This window comes from Esox lucius, chromosome 24 (genome assembly GCF_011004845.1).
Source record: "Esox lucius isolate fEsoLuc1 chromosome 24, fEsoLuc1.pri, whole genome shotgun sequence".
In the NCBI taxonomy this organism is placed as follows: Eukaryota; Metazoa; Chordata; class Actinopteri; order Esociformes; family Esocidae; genus Esox; species Esox lucius.
In genome coordinates this window covers 8,436,065-8,452,220 of record NC_047592.1, presented here as the reverse complement: position 1 = coordinate 8,452,220, position 16,156 = coordinate 8,436,065, and the positions used below count along the sequence as shown (strand labels likewise).

The following is a 16,156-nucleotide window of genomic DNA, read 5'->3' as shown; positions in this document are numbered from 1 at the left end:
GGATCCTTCTGTTTCTGAAAAGAAAGGAAAAAAATATTGCAGGCTACAAGGCGGGGCTTTCAAGTTGTTAAGCCAAACTGGTTCTCCGGGGATGATTTGGATGTTTGCTTAGCCACTGTATTCTTACCCAATAGTTTAGAGTTATTTTTTGCCTCATGAGCCAAGCCAGGCAAAACAGTGAAAGGCCTTAGGAGTTGGGAGAAACGCCTCACCCAGTCAGTTGCAAGTGGGTGAGAAGGCACTTTGTCAGAAAATATACACTCCTCTCAACAGGAATAAGCCCACTTATCAAGGTGTGACTGACTGCTAGAATGCATGCATGCAGATTTGACTAGCAGCAGCGCAGCATAGGCTATACCACCCGCATTGCCAGTATGCAAGGCGATGAGAAATAAGAGAAAGTGCCAAGCAGTGAGTCATTTTATACCATAACGGAAACGATAAGATGTGATTTTATAAAGGCATGGGGGGCGGGGGGTGGGGGTGGGGGGCGGAGCAGGAGGAGGGGTGAGAGGATGTGGAGGAGGGAAGGGGAAGGATGTGGCAGTAGTCAGAGTTGGAGTTATACTGACAATTATGTATGTCCTCCTGGAATGGGCCTGAGAGAATGGAAGCCACGCCCGCCGGAGCCAGTTTGGCCTGTTATCGGTTATTGCATCATTTGCCAAGCCTCAGTGACATATTTTTTAACTCCGTAATCCTTGGGCCTAGTGGATCAGAACTCCTGTTAAGGCATGTCTGGAGCATGATCACGGTGATTGACCCGACTGGTCTGTTTTTCTCTCAGACATTATGAACGGGGGACAGAAAAAAGTTTTCTTCTCGATTTTAAAACCAAACCATTTTTCTGAGGTTGAAGCGGCCACCTGAGCTTTTTTTTTTTTTTATTTGTGTATGCTTTTTGTTTATTAGTAAGGAACATTTTTTTTTTGTTTATACGTATGAATTACATCAGTGCATCATAAGTGTTAAGACATTATTATTATTAACATGTATTTCTGGTTGATCAGGTGTCTTTTGTATCTCAGTGCAGATATGAGAGAGGCCTCAATGTCTGTTCTTGATTCTGTGCTTGGCCGTTGGTGTTCGGCCGCTGTTGTCAGTCAACATGAGGACCAAAGCGGTGTCAGTCGATCCGAATCAATCAGAAACCCAGCCAAATCCTCACGCTCAAGAAAGGAACTGCTTTGAGCATCGACAAATGGAAGGAAAGCACAGACGAGCAGAGCAATCGCACGCAGTCTGGTAGGCCATGGAAGTACTTGAGAGTAGATGACATAAAAATCCTTGACAAGTTAATCTCCGGATTTAAATCCAATTCAAGATGCCTTTAATTTGTGCAAGATGAGATCTGATGCTACAATAGGTCGAAACAAACAACTGAAGATGGCTGTGGTACAGGCCTGGCAGAGAATCACCACAGAAGATATCTGTTGTCTGGTGGGGGTCAATAAGGCATAGTGATGCTAAGGCTATTCTACCACATACAACCAAGTTTGTGCTTAATTGAGCTTGATTATTTTGTCCAGGCTTAATGTATGTCTGCGAAACTGGCCCCATAAGTACTTTTCATTCAACCATGCATATAGAACCAATATTAGTCCATTTAGTCCGAAATGATTAGAATGCTGCGGGTTAATCATCAGACAATACACACTTCCCAAGTACCCAGACAGTACTGGAAGGTTTGTGGGACTGCATGGTCATTGGTCAATCTCATCACCTTAGCAACAATATACCAATTAACAGAGGACAGGTTTTCATGAGGTGAAAGAAAGAAGCAAGGGATTTTCCAGTGGGACGGTAGTTAGACACCCACACACACACACACACACGCGCACTAGAACAAATGTGGCCAACGAAAACAGGAAGTAGTAGTGTTGGCTGCACTAAAATGAAGTGTCAGTTAGTTGGATCGTGCCTGCTGATTTGTCACACAATGTGAATTGCAACACCCTGGAATGCCGTCTTCCTCATTTTTCCTTCTCCGAAGAAAAGTATTTGGAAATGTAAACACGTAGAATTATGGAATGAGTCCAATCTCAGCATGTTGTATTGAGTCTGTAGTGACTTAATGGTAGTCAAACACCCCTTTGTTGAACGCAAGCTGATAAACAACCTCCCACTGCCATGTCTCAGGAAATTAGCAGTGAACTTGACATTTGGACATATACAAAATGAGAATGGAACAGGCAGACTTGACACCATCCCAACACCATCTCCAGATACTTATAAATTGTCTAAGCTAAACGCCATTTCCTAAAACCTGGTAATGAACTATTACAATGTTGAACTCCTTTTTGTGTGGGGCCGCTCCTGGAAATTGTAAAAGTTGAGAAAATCAGAAACACGTGCTTTGCTTCTCTTTTGCTAATGGCAGTAATCGTCTCCCGGCTTCTTTTTGGGATGGAAAAAGTACATAATTCAGACAATAAGCAGCGGATGAGGCCTCAAGTAAACAAACATGTAGAAACTCTTACGGCCTCATCAAAATTTTGACTTTTTACAGTCCGAAGGTTTAAGGAGACCCTCTTTGTTGGAGGTGGTTGGGCTGTAAGAAGGATTTACAATGCCCTCCAGGATTATGTCCAGCTGCATCCATGTTTTCAAGCTCTCCCTTTTTTTCAAACCAGTGCGTTGGTAATTCACAGATCGTCAGGTCTGCATTCCGTTGGCAGGACTAGCAAACATGTACGAGACAAAATCCGCCCCATCGAGTAAGTTGCAAGTGGACTCCCTTGCATTCCTAATGTCCGCCGATCACCCATCAGCATGTCATTTCAAACTGGGGTCCTGATCGATCTCGCTGTGTCCGTCCGCCCAGATGACGTGTCCGGGAGCAGCGCTGAGTACCCGGATCGCATGTCCGCAATGGAGGGCCGTCTGCAGTCGCAGGAGGATGAGATCACGCTGCTGAAGTCCTCGCTGGCCGACGCTCTTCGCAGGCTCCACCTTCACGATCAGCTGATCCCCCTGCTCAAACAGCAGCTCATCGCAGGTGGGTGGTCGATCCATCAGATCCCTTAGGTACTCTTTGACGTCGGTTATCTTACGCACCGTTCCGGCCACTGTCGTGCCCCACCTGAACCGAACTGGGCCGGTTGGATGTTTTTCTTCTCAACACTGTTTTACGAAACTCGGTTAAGTTTCAAACCAAGCCCGGCTCGGGCCCAGCAGTGGGTGGGGTTGGCGAGAGTGTTACACAGGCATTGAGTTGTAACCAGTACTTACTTCATGCTTCTCCTGGTGTGGCCTTCGGCCTTGGCTTCCAGTTTGTAACTGTGTCTGTGTGTCTCCATCGGCGGGTGCCCAGTGAACCCTGCGGCGGCCCGGGTCCTCAACCAGGCGTGCGGCTCCGACGGTTCCTCCAATTCCCGTAAGCTGTCGTCCAGCTCGGCCGGGGACATCCCCCGCCACCCTGCCACCAGGTACCGTACCAGCGCCGAGGGACCGTTTGGGTTCCGAATGGCCCAGCTGGCACCTTGGGGATAGTCCCAAGCTCACATTTCTGTTTTTTATTAGTTTTTTGTACAGGATACGTGCAAAATATTCACTCGCAGGTTCCTGTTTGACGAATGAACAGTGATGATAATACTATTGATACGACTCTGTCATTATGGATGTGTTTGTTAAGCCCAGGCCTTGGCCACTCTGTTGATGTTTAGCATTCAGCTCATTGAAGTCTCGTTTGTAGCTTGAGTAAATGGATGGTATTCAGTTTGGTATTGCTTGATGTTTTCATTAACTCACCTACCCTGAACTGACCTCAACTTTACACAGTGTCTCTAGCCAAGTGCTACACAGTGTTGATGGTGAGAACGGGGTCAATGGGGACAGTGGAACCCTAGACTCCATGTTTAAGCCCTCCACGTATGATCGGGCCACCCAGACAGAGTCCAACCTGGGGGGGCAGGACCGGGTCCCGCTGGTTCAAACCAGAGCCTTCCAGAGCCTCTCCCTGGCGGATGCCCTGCCTGAGGCGGACCCGCTGGCAGAGGATTCCCGGGCCAAGCTCCTCCGTGTCCAGGGACTCGAGGAGGAGGACGAGGAGTTGGGGGACCCTGCGAAGGTGAAGGAGCCGAGCTGGGTGTCTACTGTGGAGGAGCCCATCCACCCCTCCACCATCAGGAGCCTCCAGAGGGAGGACCCACAGGAGCAAACCGGCTCCAACGAGAGCCTGAGTTCAGCTCCCCAGACCCCCACCTCGGGTTTATCTGCTCCCCCTAAAGACCTGTCGTCCAGCACCCGCAGTGGACCCCTCTCCAAGATACAGGAGGGCGAGAAGAAATCCCTGTGCGTTGTCACCCCCTGCTCTTCCGCCTCCTGCTTCTCCTATTCTCCCTTCCTAGTCGCAACCATGCGGAAATCGCCTCTGTTTGACCCTGTTTCCTGTTCTCTAAGCCTGTGTCACTACAAACCCCAGTGGCAGAACCCTAATCTGATGATCAGTTCGGTAGCCAGTTTTCTGATTATATTAGGTTGCGTTATGGGAAGCCTTCAGGGCTCTCCAGCAGATGTTGCAGACTCCCTCGTGGAGTCTGCTGTGTTGTTTTTCCATATGCTTTAACAGGGGGCTGAAAGTATGTGATTCGGAACATAAGGCCCATTGTTGCATAACGCCAGCGTTCATCACACGCTGAGTGACATGTCCAAGAAAAGCAAGACACACACACACACACACACAGAATCTGACACACTGGAAAATGTGACGGGGGCCGTTCAGCCCAGGCCTGTGTATACAATAGTGCTGAACATCGGGATAAGCTGGGGGCCACTGAGCGTGTTGCCATGTCAACACCTCTTTGATGTGGGGCTCTAGAATACGACGTTCCAAAATGGCTGCATTGGCCAAGCAGACTTAAAGCACATCCATCCAAATGGATAAAGCACAGCCGGGTTATGTCGACTGGAAAACAGCCCAAAGGCAGAACCGTTGACAGCCATATGCAAAGAGCATTGCGCCAGTAAATTAAAGATCTCTGGTTCAAATCCCAGAGCAGACAAAGTGAGGAATGTTTTCATGCCCCCTTGAGCGAGATGACAATCGCTTAATTGCTCCTTTAACTTGGATAAGAGGATCTGCTGAATGAAAAAAACTTGAGTGGAGCCCAAAGGTTTTCCTTCCGATAACACAAACTGATCAGGAACGATTAGGCGATGAGTCGAGATTAAAGGGCTATGTTCACAGCGACTGGGTTTTGCAGTTGAACACAGCTGAGTGATTAACACCGAGTAACAGCGGCCCTGCGGTTGTTTTCCTGAATGCCCACTAACGTGATAAGCCAATCACAGCCTCACCCTGTAACACATCTCTCCTCCTTCAAGCACGGATGATTCAGCATGATTTACTGCATGTGGACGGGTCACTGGGGCTTTTCCTCCCAATGTCTGTTGAGTGTGTCGATTTGTTTTGCTGCATGTTGCTCCATAATCACAAAATAACTATTACTGCATTGGTGCGTGCGTGCGTGCGTTTGTGTGTGCGTGCGGTTTTGTTACATTCAAAATGACTTCCACGACCTGTTGTCCATCCTTAGCATATGTTTCTGTTCCAGTAGAACTCTGTTAGCTCTATCACGCCACTCTATGGGGCCCAGAGGTACTAGGAATTTAAAGTCGGTTTTTCAGATCCAAACCATACAGCAATATTAACTAGGCAGTCCACTGACATCCTCAGTGGACGGAATAGGTGTGTTTGCTGGACAGTATTTCCGTGTGTTATCAGTGAGAGACACATTAGGAAAGTAACAGCCTGCCGTGTTTCAGTTCCTAGATCAATTTCCTTTTGCATACCTCAAATATCACTGGTCACATGACAAGAGTTATTTCTTTTTATTGCTGATAATCGAGAGGGATGTCTGTCATCATTCACAGGAAACTGGGTTTGTGTTACAGCGGAAATCAAAGAACACTAACAACTAATACATACATTCCTGTATTTGTGAGGACCAAACATTTTTTTGTAAAACATGGAGAATTCAGTCAAGTGGGGACATTGGCCTGGTCTTCCCCAACAAAAACAGTTTCAGGCTTAGGGGTTAAGGTTAGAATAAGTGTTAGGATTCAGGGTTAAGGTTAGAATAAGTGTTAGGATTCAGGGTTAAGGTTAGAATAAGTGTCAGCCAGCAAGCACGTTTATTTATATTGCACAATTCATACATAGAAGCAATTCAATGTGCTTTACCGTGAAAAATAAAAATACAAAATGCAATGGAATAAAAACAGTCAGATTGTTACAATTCTCTAGCTCAGCTGTCTCCAGGAGGACTGCATGAACTTCAACACCCCGGTATCTCAATCCTCACATTCCAGCACTAGGATGAACCCGTCAATCTCTATGTGAGATAATCATTGCATCAATGGCTTACCTGGGCTTACCAATGGCTTACCTCTCCAGGGGGACATTTATGCCATGTCTGTACATGCATTTGGTATTCATCCTCAATGAATTACAGTTACCATAACTGTTTACTGTGACACCCCGGTAATCTCAATCCTCGCGCTCCAGAACTTGGATAAATTCGTCTGTCCTTTTGTGAGAAAATACCCTACATCGATGTCTAAACAGCAGCACAAGAACTTGCATTATCCGTCATCTGCAGATTGTTACATTTACACAGGTTATTCCTCTGATAGCACCAGAACTTGCATTAGGATTGGTAAAAGATAGCAAAATATACATTTAAAAACATATATAAGGAGTAAGTGTTAGGATTCAGGGATAAGGTTAGAATAAGTGTTAGGATTCAGGGATAAGGTTAGAATAGGTGTTAGGATTCAGGGATAAGGTTAGAATAAGTGTTAGGATTCAGGGATAAGGTTAGAATAGGTGCTAGGATTCAGGGATAAGGTTAGAATAGGTGTTAGGATTCAGGGATAAGGTTAGAATAGGTGTTAGGATTCAGGGATAAGGTTAGAATAAGTGTTAGGATTCAGGGATAAGGTTAGAATAGGTGTTAGGATTCAGGGATATGGTTAGAATAGGTGTTAGGATTCAGGGGTAAGGTTAGAATAAGTGTTAAGGGTAATGATTAAGGATTGAGTTAGTTTAGGTCCTCACAACTATAGTAAAATGTGTGTGTGTGTGTGTGTGTTCTCAAACCCATAGCTGCACATCCTTTTATGCCATTTCTCTGTCCTCTCGTTATCCAGAGCTCGTAGGAACAGTGAAAAAGCTGCAAAAGACAACCAGGACAAAACCAAGAAGCGGCTGGAGAAAAAGGCAGCTTCCTCTACCAACCTCCTCACCAGATCCCCAAGTCTAGAGAGGTTAGAGACGGCCAGCGTGATCAACCCCCAAGACCAACATTCAAACTCCCTGTCACATCCCATTTTCCTATAGCTACAGATACATGACACACTTCACCTAAGTAGTTGCTCCCAATATCATAAAAGGGTCCCTTTCTTCTACAGTAATAAAATTCCTTTCCCATGAAAATACTTGGGATCCGTGAGTTGGGCCGAAAATTTATTATGTGACTGTTGGTCCCAGTGGTTGAAAGAGTGTCTTGGATATAATGTGGTCATTTTAAATAGCTGTGGTGAGAAGAGTCTCTGGGATATAATATTACCGTCTAATAGTTGTGGTTGTTTCTTCCCTCACAGCCGAGCCAAGGATCTCATCTCCAGCACAGGTAACTCATATGCAACCAACGCTGCACTCTCCAGACTTTCTATAATGCATTATTCAGCCTGCTTTATTGGTTAAAATGACTGACAGACAGACCGCGGTACTGTGACTTTCTTTCATTTCCCTGTTGTTTCAACAGTCTTGCACTGCAAGGAATTCCAAAGCTGTAGTGTAGCCACAGTTTTGAAAAGGCTTCTAAGGCTTGTTTTAATTTCCATTCAAGTGTCAGGCCGTGATTTGACCTAGTGAAAAAATTTCTCTGACGCCTACAGAGGGTGTAGATGGATTATAATGCGTTTTAGCAATTTACATTTCGTGTTGCGGCTGGTTTGTTTTCTTCCCATGTGGTCAACTGTGGATCAGCGGCCTGTTGTATGACATTACACACCATCCTCCCTCAGAGCTGCAGAAAGGATAATGGACATACATTTACACAGTTTATTAAATGTGTGTCATGCTCGGTAATAATCCCCAAAATAAAAGCTAGACACCCAGGTGACATAAAATTGTAAAAATTATGGTGCTAGGAAATACGGTTATTTTATGTGACCGATCCTCTGCAGTTTTTCTACCATACATAATGGGTCTCAACCCCAAACCAGACTGAGTAAGAGGTCATTACCTCTTTAATTGTCTCAGAGTTTTTACCAGTTTGACCCTGAGGGGTGGTCCGTTGATGCAAAATCAGTTTGGTGCTGCTGTTAGATAAACCAAACTGTCTGTAACTTTCATATATAGATGGCACAAACCAGGGGCTTGCTCTCAAGCCAAAATAGTGTTCCACAAACTCAGAGGTGTGATAGTTAGGCATCTAATTGTGACATAGCTACATGGACGATCCACTAATCTACAGGGGTAGGGGGATGCTCAGCCCAAACACACACCTCCCGGCATTTCACAACCAGTGCTGCTCTGGTATAAATGCTCTATTCATTTGAATGTGTTTACTTGCCCTAGGCTTTTTGAGAAAGTGAAAAGGTGTGAAAGCATCTTCAATATGTGTGTGTGCAAGTGTTTTTAGGACTGTGACAAGATATCAAGGGCTGGTTTCGCAGAAAAAATCATTCAGGTTCACTTTTTGATGACACAAATGTAAATGTGTTTCCTAATCGGATAGAGCATTTTTAGGGGACAAAGGAGGTTCCAAAAAATGTATGACAAAAATATATATTTTCAAGTAATATATGGGCTATTAGACTTAAAGTGAAGATTTAAAAATGTAATTCCTAACGACTGCGTTGGGGCGCTATAGGAGCATAATACTATGAGGACCATATTACCACTACTAGTCATGAACATTACTGGCCTCTGGGTGGTGAATCCACTAGTCCTCACTCTATTTCGGTTCTTCCCTATGCCTCAAAAATGCCTGGTCAGAAATCTCCCACTTTAAAAATGAATGTTTCCAGGAGGACCCTTCGGGTGTACTTGAAATTGAAACTCTAGGGGAACCCCGAGAAGTTCTTCGACTCCTCCTCTCCGTCCTGGACCGGGCACCTCCCATTGGACGCCTCCATTAGACGCTCCCATTGGACGCTCCCTGGAAAGCCATCCATTGTGGTTCGCAGTGCTGCTGCGCCGCTGTAGAGCCTCCTGAAGGCATGATGGATGGCCGTTCAAACGGAAGACGGATGCCAAATATTTTTTTCTCTTACAGTGAATTATTCTGTTTTTCTCTGTCTCTCCGAGTTGGCCCGCGAGTCGTCTGCCAGTATTCAGCTAGAGTTAGGTCACCCAGAGCTGCCCCTCCTCAATCACAAGAGGACTGTAAAGTCTCAGACCAACTTTTTCAGATAAGCCATAATTGAGTTGAGCTCATTGTATCCCACCCACTTTATCTTATATTCGGAAATGTGAATGGCAGTTGTGTGGTCTGTCCACATCTGTCAAAAGCAGCCGTTAAGCCGTTATGACAGCCCAAGAGCTGTATGAAGTAGACCTTAGAGGAAATAACAAATATATACTAAAACAGGTCGTTACTACACATTTGACCTGCATGGACCTTCCCTCCCTTTCTCGTTCAACCTGCGGGCCCTGCTTTTAGTTTTACAGCCTCTTCGTAGCAAAATAGACAAATGGGCCAAGCCCCATTTTGTACCAGAAACAACCCACACCAGAACCGTCCACAAATCAAACGGAGGTGCTCCCCCAACCTATCAAATTGAAGTAACAGTCAACTAGGTGACAGGCTCGGTTTTGGAAAGCCACCCCTCATTCAAACAGCTCTGAAACTGGTCCTTGGGGATCTGTAGCACAGGATGTGCAAGGCTGGAATCAGATGTGATTTAGTGCTTCTAGAATCCTGTTGTTTTTTTTCCCCCTCACTTTCTCCTTCTTGCTCTTTCTCTCATCACAGGATCTTCTGGGTCCCGACGAGGAACTCAAGGTATGACATGCTATAGGGGTTACGTATTAACGGTTATGTCATTCGTCTACAAGTTGGTCAGGTTGTTGGGGCTTGGGATTCATACATTCTCATGGTATACAACTAGTGGCTGAACCCTCTAAAATTAACTGGAACTGAATTGTGATTTTTGTAGTTCCAGGCAGGCCCATAAAAGATGAGTGTACCTACGTGACATTGCGGATGCTTAGAGCGAGGGAGTGATTATTGACCTTTTCCTCATTCTCTCACTGGCAGGTCAGTCCATCAAGATGTTCATCCGGGGTCGACCAATCACCATGTACGTCCCTTCCAACATCCAGAACTACGACGACCTGAAGATGGAGCCACCAGTAGAGAAACTGGAACTCGACTGGGTGTATCCTTACAAAGTCCCTCCCACAAGTCGCCAACAACGAGAGCAACATTTCAGAGGGGAAGAAATTCCTGTCACGCCACATTAGGACGTTTGATATTCTATAATGCTGTGTTTCTGGGATGAGAGCCATACAGTCCGTACTGCCCATCAGTCAGAAAGCGAAAGGCACTTAAGCTCTGTAATGTCCTTGAGCCAAGCCATCATCTCCTCAGGTCAATAACTATTGAAGTCATGTCATGCATCAATCAGATCTTATGGGTGTAGCTGCGGGTGAAATTGCTTTTGGGCTCTATTAATGATTAAGGCCGACGAACTAATGAGGTGCTTCGGCGATGTCACCTTGACTTGAGGCGCGTAGCTACGGTTACCGGGGGAGGGACTGCCGGGCGAACCTGTACATGTTGTCGTCGGGCGAGGCGGTGTACTTCATCGCCTGCGTGGTGGTGCTGTACCACATCAACAACCGCACACAGCGTCACTACCGCAAACACACCGACTGCGTCCGCTGGTGAGTGCGCCTGGGCCGAGGCTCCGTCACGATTACCGCACATCAACTGAACAGCGTTGACAGACTGAGATGTGTAATGACTACTGTGTGTGTGTGTGTGTGTGTGTGTGTGTGTGTGTGTGTGTGTGTGCGGGCGTTGACTGCAGTCTGACCATTCACCCAGACAAGGTGCGGGTGGCATCGGGACAGACCGCTGGGGTGGACAAGGATGGAAAGGTGAGGGCCGTTCTGTGGCGGATTCTGGGGAATGATACTTTGCAAGGTTAAAAAATGGAAAAAAAAGATCTCCCTGTTCGTGCCGAGGTGTCCCTTTTGAGTCGGACCAAAAGAACACTGTCACAGCCACAGCAGAAGCGACAGCATCGCATATATCTATGGCGGCTCCTCATTATCAATGCGTGTCTGCTTTGTGTGCATTATGTGTGTGTGTGTGTTTTCTCTCTCAGCCCCTGCAGCCTTATGTCCATATCTGGGACTCTTCCACACTGACCACCTTACAGCAGATAGGACTAGGTACTTTTGAAAGGGGCGTTGGATCTGTGGCCTTCTCCTTCGCAGTGAGTGTTCATTCATATTGCGGTCTCACACCCACGCACAAGATGCCACTGAGTTCACTGTCTATATTCGGAGTGGCTTTTTCATAAGATGCGTTTTTGATCTGTGTTTCTCCACGCTCGTGACCGCTTCATCATCTCTCTCTCTACTATGTGCCCCGCTTGCTTGTTCTCACTCCGGTTGTCACCTCCTGTGCTTGCAGGACGCTGGCGCCTTTCTCTGTGTGATAGATGACTCTAATGAACACATGCTGTCTGTTTGGGACTGCGCCAAAGGCACGAAGCATGCAGAGGTTAAGGTACAGCAATGCACCAAGACACACACACACACACACAGCCATTGTACGCTGGCATGCGAGCACACATTCAAGAACACACACATGCTCGAGTATACAGCTTCCTTGAGCTCCAGCAAAAAGTATTCCCATGTTCATAGATACCTGCGTATGTAGCCCAATCTGTAATTTGAATGTGTAGGCTGTTGAAGCCATCATCACATCACATGGAGAATTTTTAAATCCCTGAAAAGGACGACCGTTTGCATAGAATGAGAAGAAAATGGCTTCCAAGTCGCTTCGTTCTGTCACAGGCTTTTGTCGCGAATTTCTCAACTTCCCCGAGAGTAATTTCAGTGGCGTTGCCACGGCAACTGTGTAAATATTTTAGACTGAATTTGTCCGGTGTGTGTTGGGATATTAGGTGGGTGTATGTATGACCTCATTTTCCCTTTCGGTCCTGCATTCCTAGTGGCACGCATGCTGAACATATATCTTCACCAAATCTGATTTCGCCTAACCACCATTTGTCCTGAATGTGCTGTTGATTGGAGAGCCTGTTTTCGTGTCTCTGGCAAAATGTGGTAGCGGAGAGGGGGAGGGCAGTGGATTCAGCAACACACGGCAGTATGAGTTGGTTAAACGTATATATTTATCATACCCACATACCCCCCCCGGACAGTAATGGAGCAGTACGTAGCCTTTTTCAGACCATGCAGCTGGAGAACACTGAAACCTGGGTGCAGAGGTGCTATGCCTCCATACAGTCCAAACCGACCTCAATTCCAAAGTTGGCGAAATCACTGAAATACAGCGTTGCGACGTACTCCATATCGGACATACGTGGCATCTGAATGAAAGATTTGCCTGACGGTGAGTGTTCTCCCTGTGTTTGTTAACCAGAGCACCAACGAGGCGGTGTTTGCCGTTGAGTTCAACCCCAGCGACAGCTCCAACATCATCACCTGTGGCAAGTCCCATGTCTACTTCTGGACCCTGAGTGCAGGTTCACTCACCAAGAAACAGGGGATCTTTGGGGTGAGTGGAGTCTCAGAATAACCGCTGTCGATTGGCTGAGTCGTGAGGGAATCTAGCCAATGGGCATCGCTCGGCTACTTATCACCACATTTACATATTGCCATTCGAGGTTATTAACCGTGTGTGTGTCGATTCTCTCCTCCACCAGAAATACAAGAAACCCAAGTTCATCCAGTGCTTTGTGTTCAGCCTGACGGGGGATGTGCTGACCGGGGACTCGGAGGGAAACATTTTGACATGGGGAAAGTCACCCGGCGACGTCAAGACCCTGGGCAAAGGGGCCAAGGGTCAGTGTCTCTTCTGAACAGGACCAAAATTGGGACAAAGTTCCCCGTGTTAGTGAAATGCAGTCTTTGAAATAGGAGAGTATGAATGTATAGGAGCAAAACCTGCCACAGACAATTAGCGTACCAGTTGGCGCGTCAAGCCCCTCCTCTGTGGCCCAAGTACGACGACTTGAGACCTGAGACTAATGGCGTCCCCCTCCGCGTTCTTTCCGTGACAGAGACGTTTCAGATCATGCGCCAGACGCGGGCCCATGACGGCAGCGTGTTCACTCTCTGCATGCTGCACGGAGGGGCTCTTCTCAGCGGCGGGGGGAAAGACCGCAAGATCATCCGCTGGAGTGCTGACCTGGCGCCGGAGAGAGAGTGTGAGGTAAAACACTGTGTCTGTGTTTGTCTGTGTTTGTCTGTGTTTGTCTGTGTTTGTCTGTGTTTGTCTGTGGGTGTCTGTGTGTGTGGGTGTCTGTGTGTGTGGGTGTCTGTGTGTGTGGGTGTCTGTGTGTGTGGGTGTCTGTGTGTGTGGGTGTCTGTGTGTGTGGGTGTCCTGTGTGTGTGTGGGTGTCCTGTGTGTGTGTGGGTGTCCTGTGTGTGTGTGGGTGTCCTGTGTGTGTGTGGGTGTGCTGTGTGTGTGTGGGTGTCCTGTGTGTGTGGGTGTCCTGTGTGTGTGGGTGTCTGTGTGTGTGGGTCTCTGTGTGTGTGGGTGTCTGTGTGTGTGGGTGTCCTGTGTGTGTGGGTGTCTGTGCGCGTGCGCGTGCGCGTGTGTGCATGTGCGTTGGTAATATCTATAACTTTTGAATAACATCTACCTTTTCGAATTTCAGATTCCCGAAATGTTTGGTGCTGTTCGCTGCATTGCAGATGTAGATGGAGAAGAGGTGTTGGTTGGCACCACCCGGAATGCCATCCTGAGGGGCACTTTCTCTGACGGCTTTGTGGCCATATTGCAGGTAGGTTCACATCGCAGAGTGCCTGGCAGCGGGGGAGGCTCGGGCCGGTGGAGGTCATAGTGCTATTCAGAGTGTGGGAAGGTGAGTCTGTGTTTCCCCCCCCCCCTCCCCCCCCCCCCGTAGGGTCATGTGGACGAGATGTGGGGGTTAGCAACACACCCCTCGCAGGACGTCTTCCTGACCTGCGGACACGACCGACTGGTGTGTGTGTGGAACACAGAGGAGCATAAATTGGACTGGTGCACCACGCTGGAGGTATAGACATTCTCACACACACACACACACACACACACGTGCAGCGTGCCAAAACGTCGGCCCATTTGTACTGTGTCCCCCATCTATAGAGGTTTCAGGCCCGTGTGGACACTGAATGCTCCTTTTTATTTCCTGCATTGACACCGGCTGTCCTGTGGTAACGACTGTTTGGGGATTTCAAAGTCCCTTAGTCAAACACCATATTGCACTTTAAAAAAAAAAAAAAAATAATTAAGTTGGGCTGAAGTATTCTGCTGCTTTTTTATTTTTGCCACACCCGCACATAGAGAATTGTAAACCCATCGTGATGTGCACACTGTTTTTCAGGAGTATGGGCTCTGTGCAGACTTCTGTCCCAATGGGGATGTGGTGTCTGTGGGACTCAGCACAGGCAGGTAAGACTGGAAAACCAAAGCTGTAGACATACTCCTGTCAGAAGACACCTTCCCTGGCCACAGACTGTAAAGTGTGCAATTAGCATGCAATCTCCGGCATTTAAAGTGTCAATCAGTATCAATACTAGCATGTTACGTATGGTGTAGTTTGAGACATAAAACCTGCACACGACGGTACCCAACTCCCAAGACGATTTAGCTAAATAGTTTTCAAGTGGTTTCAATCCTCTGCACTGATTGTCTGCCCCCGCCTCCTCCAATCCCCCCTGTAACAGGTGGCTGGTCCTTGACCTGAAGACAAAAGAGGTGGTCTCAGACTACACCGATGGGAATGAACAGCTGTCCGTCATGAGATACTCCCCAGGTCAGAGTCTAAGCTCCTTTCTCTGTGTCTGAATATCAGCCGTGTGTCAGTGACAGAGTACTGAGAGTACTGAGAGTACTGAGAGTACTGAGAGTACTGAGAGTACTGAGAGTACTGAGAGTACTGAGTGTACTGAGTGTACTGAGTGTACTGAGTGTACTGAGAGTACTGAGAGTACTGAGAGTACTGAGAGTACTGAGAGTACTGAGGACCAGGATGGATCGCTTTTTCCCCCCACTATTCATATTCTACTGTCTCAGACTGGAATGTGCTCTTGTTTTCATTTTCCCTGTCAGATGGCAGCTTCCTGGCGGTGGGTTCCCATGACAACTTCATATACATCTACACCGTCACCGAGAGTGGACGGCGCTACTCCCGCTACGGAAAATGCAATGTAAATTGCAGGGCATTCTGGGATGTGTGGGATGGTTGTGGATTTATTTACTTCAGCAACGAGTGGTTTATTCATTTCACGGAGATTCTTGTCAAGGTGTTTGCGTGTTGGGTCACTGGCTGACATCCGTTGATTTCAGGGTCACTCCAGCTTCATCACCCACCTTGATTGGTCTAAAGATGGGAAGTACATAATGTCCAATTCGGGTGACTACGAAATCCTTTACTGTAAGTCCCTGTCCAAACATCTACGATGTTTATTTGTGCGTATTTGTGTACTGGGTCTCCTTTTCCTGAGGTCTATTTACTCATTTCCTGTAGGGGATATTGCCGGAGGTTGCAAACTGTTGAGGAACCGCTACGAGAGCAAAGACAGAGAATGGGCGTCCTATACCTGCGTTTTGGGTTTCCACGTCATGGGTCAGAGTGGCACAGGGGTTTACGGCTCTCTGTATTTCTCAGTTCTTTAGGAGTGGTCCAGTCATTAACATGTGTCCTGTGTTATGTGGTGTCCGTCTCACAGGGGTGTGGTTAGAGGGTTCAGACGGCACGGACATCAACGCCCTCTGCCGTTCCCACAGCGAGAGAATGGTGGCGGTGGCCGATGACTTCTGTAAAGTCCACCTCTTCCAGTACCCCTGCCCAAAACCCAAGGTAAGGGATGGTGCGATGACAAATGTCCTACTGAATGCACGTTTTTTTTTACATTTTTACTCCTTGCCACAGACGGCTAACCATGACGACCGCATTC

General features: G+C 47.2%; 1 protein-coding gene across 3 annotated transcripts in view; it reads left to right on the top strand.

Annotated features, from left to right (window-relative positions):
* eml3 (EMAP like 3) overlaps positions 1-16,156 on the top strand; it is a 33,619-nt gene that overhangs the window by 15,907 nt on the left and 1,556 nt on the right. The window contains exons 2-23 of one of the 3 annotated variants that reach the window (XM_010887943.5): positions 2,825-2,998; positions 3,314-3,428; positions 3,781-4,293; positions 7,153-7,269; positions 7,606-7,634; positions 9,987-10,016; positions 10,272-10,392; positions 10,751-10,900; positions 11,047-11,116; positions 11,347-11,457; positions 11,658-11,753; positions 12,633-12,767; positions 12,916-13,054; positions 13,273-13,424; positions 13,873-13,998; positions 14,122-14,253; positions 14,581-14,648; positions 14,924-15,012; positions 15,309-15,406; positions 15,546-15,633; positions 15,727-15,825; positions 15,929-16,059. In XM_010887943.5, the coding sequence (XP_010886245.1) occupies positions 2,825-2,998; positions 3,314-3,428; positions 3,781-4,293; positions 7,153-7,269; positions 7,606-7,634; positions 9,987-10,016; positions 10,272-10,392; positions 10,751-10,900; positions 11,047-11,116; positions 11,347-11,457; positions 11,658-11,753; positions 12,633-12,767; positions 12,916-13,054; positions 13,273-13,424; positions 13,873-13,998; positions 14,122-14,253; positions 14,581-14,648; positions 14,924-15,012; positions 15,309-15,406; positions 15,546-15,633; positions 15,727-15,825; positions 15,929-16,059 (2,783 nt within the window). The remainder of the gene's footprint in view (positions 1-2,824; positions 2,999-3,313; positions 3,429-3,780; positions 4,294-7,152; positions 7,270-7,605; positions 7,635-9,986; positions 10,017-10,271; positions 10,393-10,750; positions 10,901-11,046; positions 11,117-11,346; positions 11,458-11,657; positions 11,754-12,632; positions 12,768-12,915; positions 13,055-13,272; positions 13,425-13,872; positions 13,999-14,121; positions 14,254-14,580; positions 14,649-14,923; positions 15,013-15,308; positions 15,407-15,545; positions 15,634-15,726; positions 15,826-15,928; positions 16,060-16,156) is intronic. The other 2 variants (XM_010887944.5, XM_034290503.1) reach the window with 2 other exon arrangements.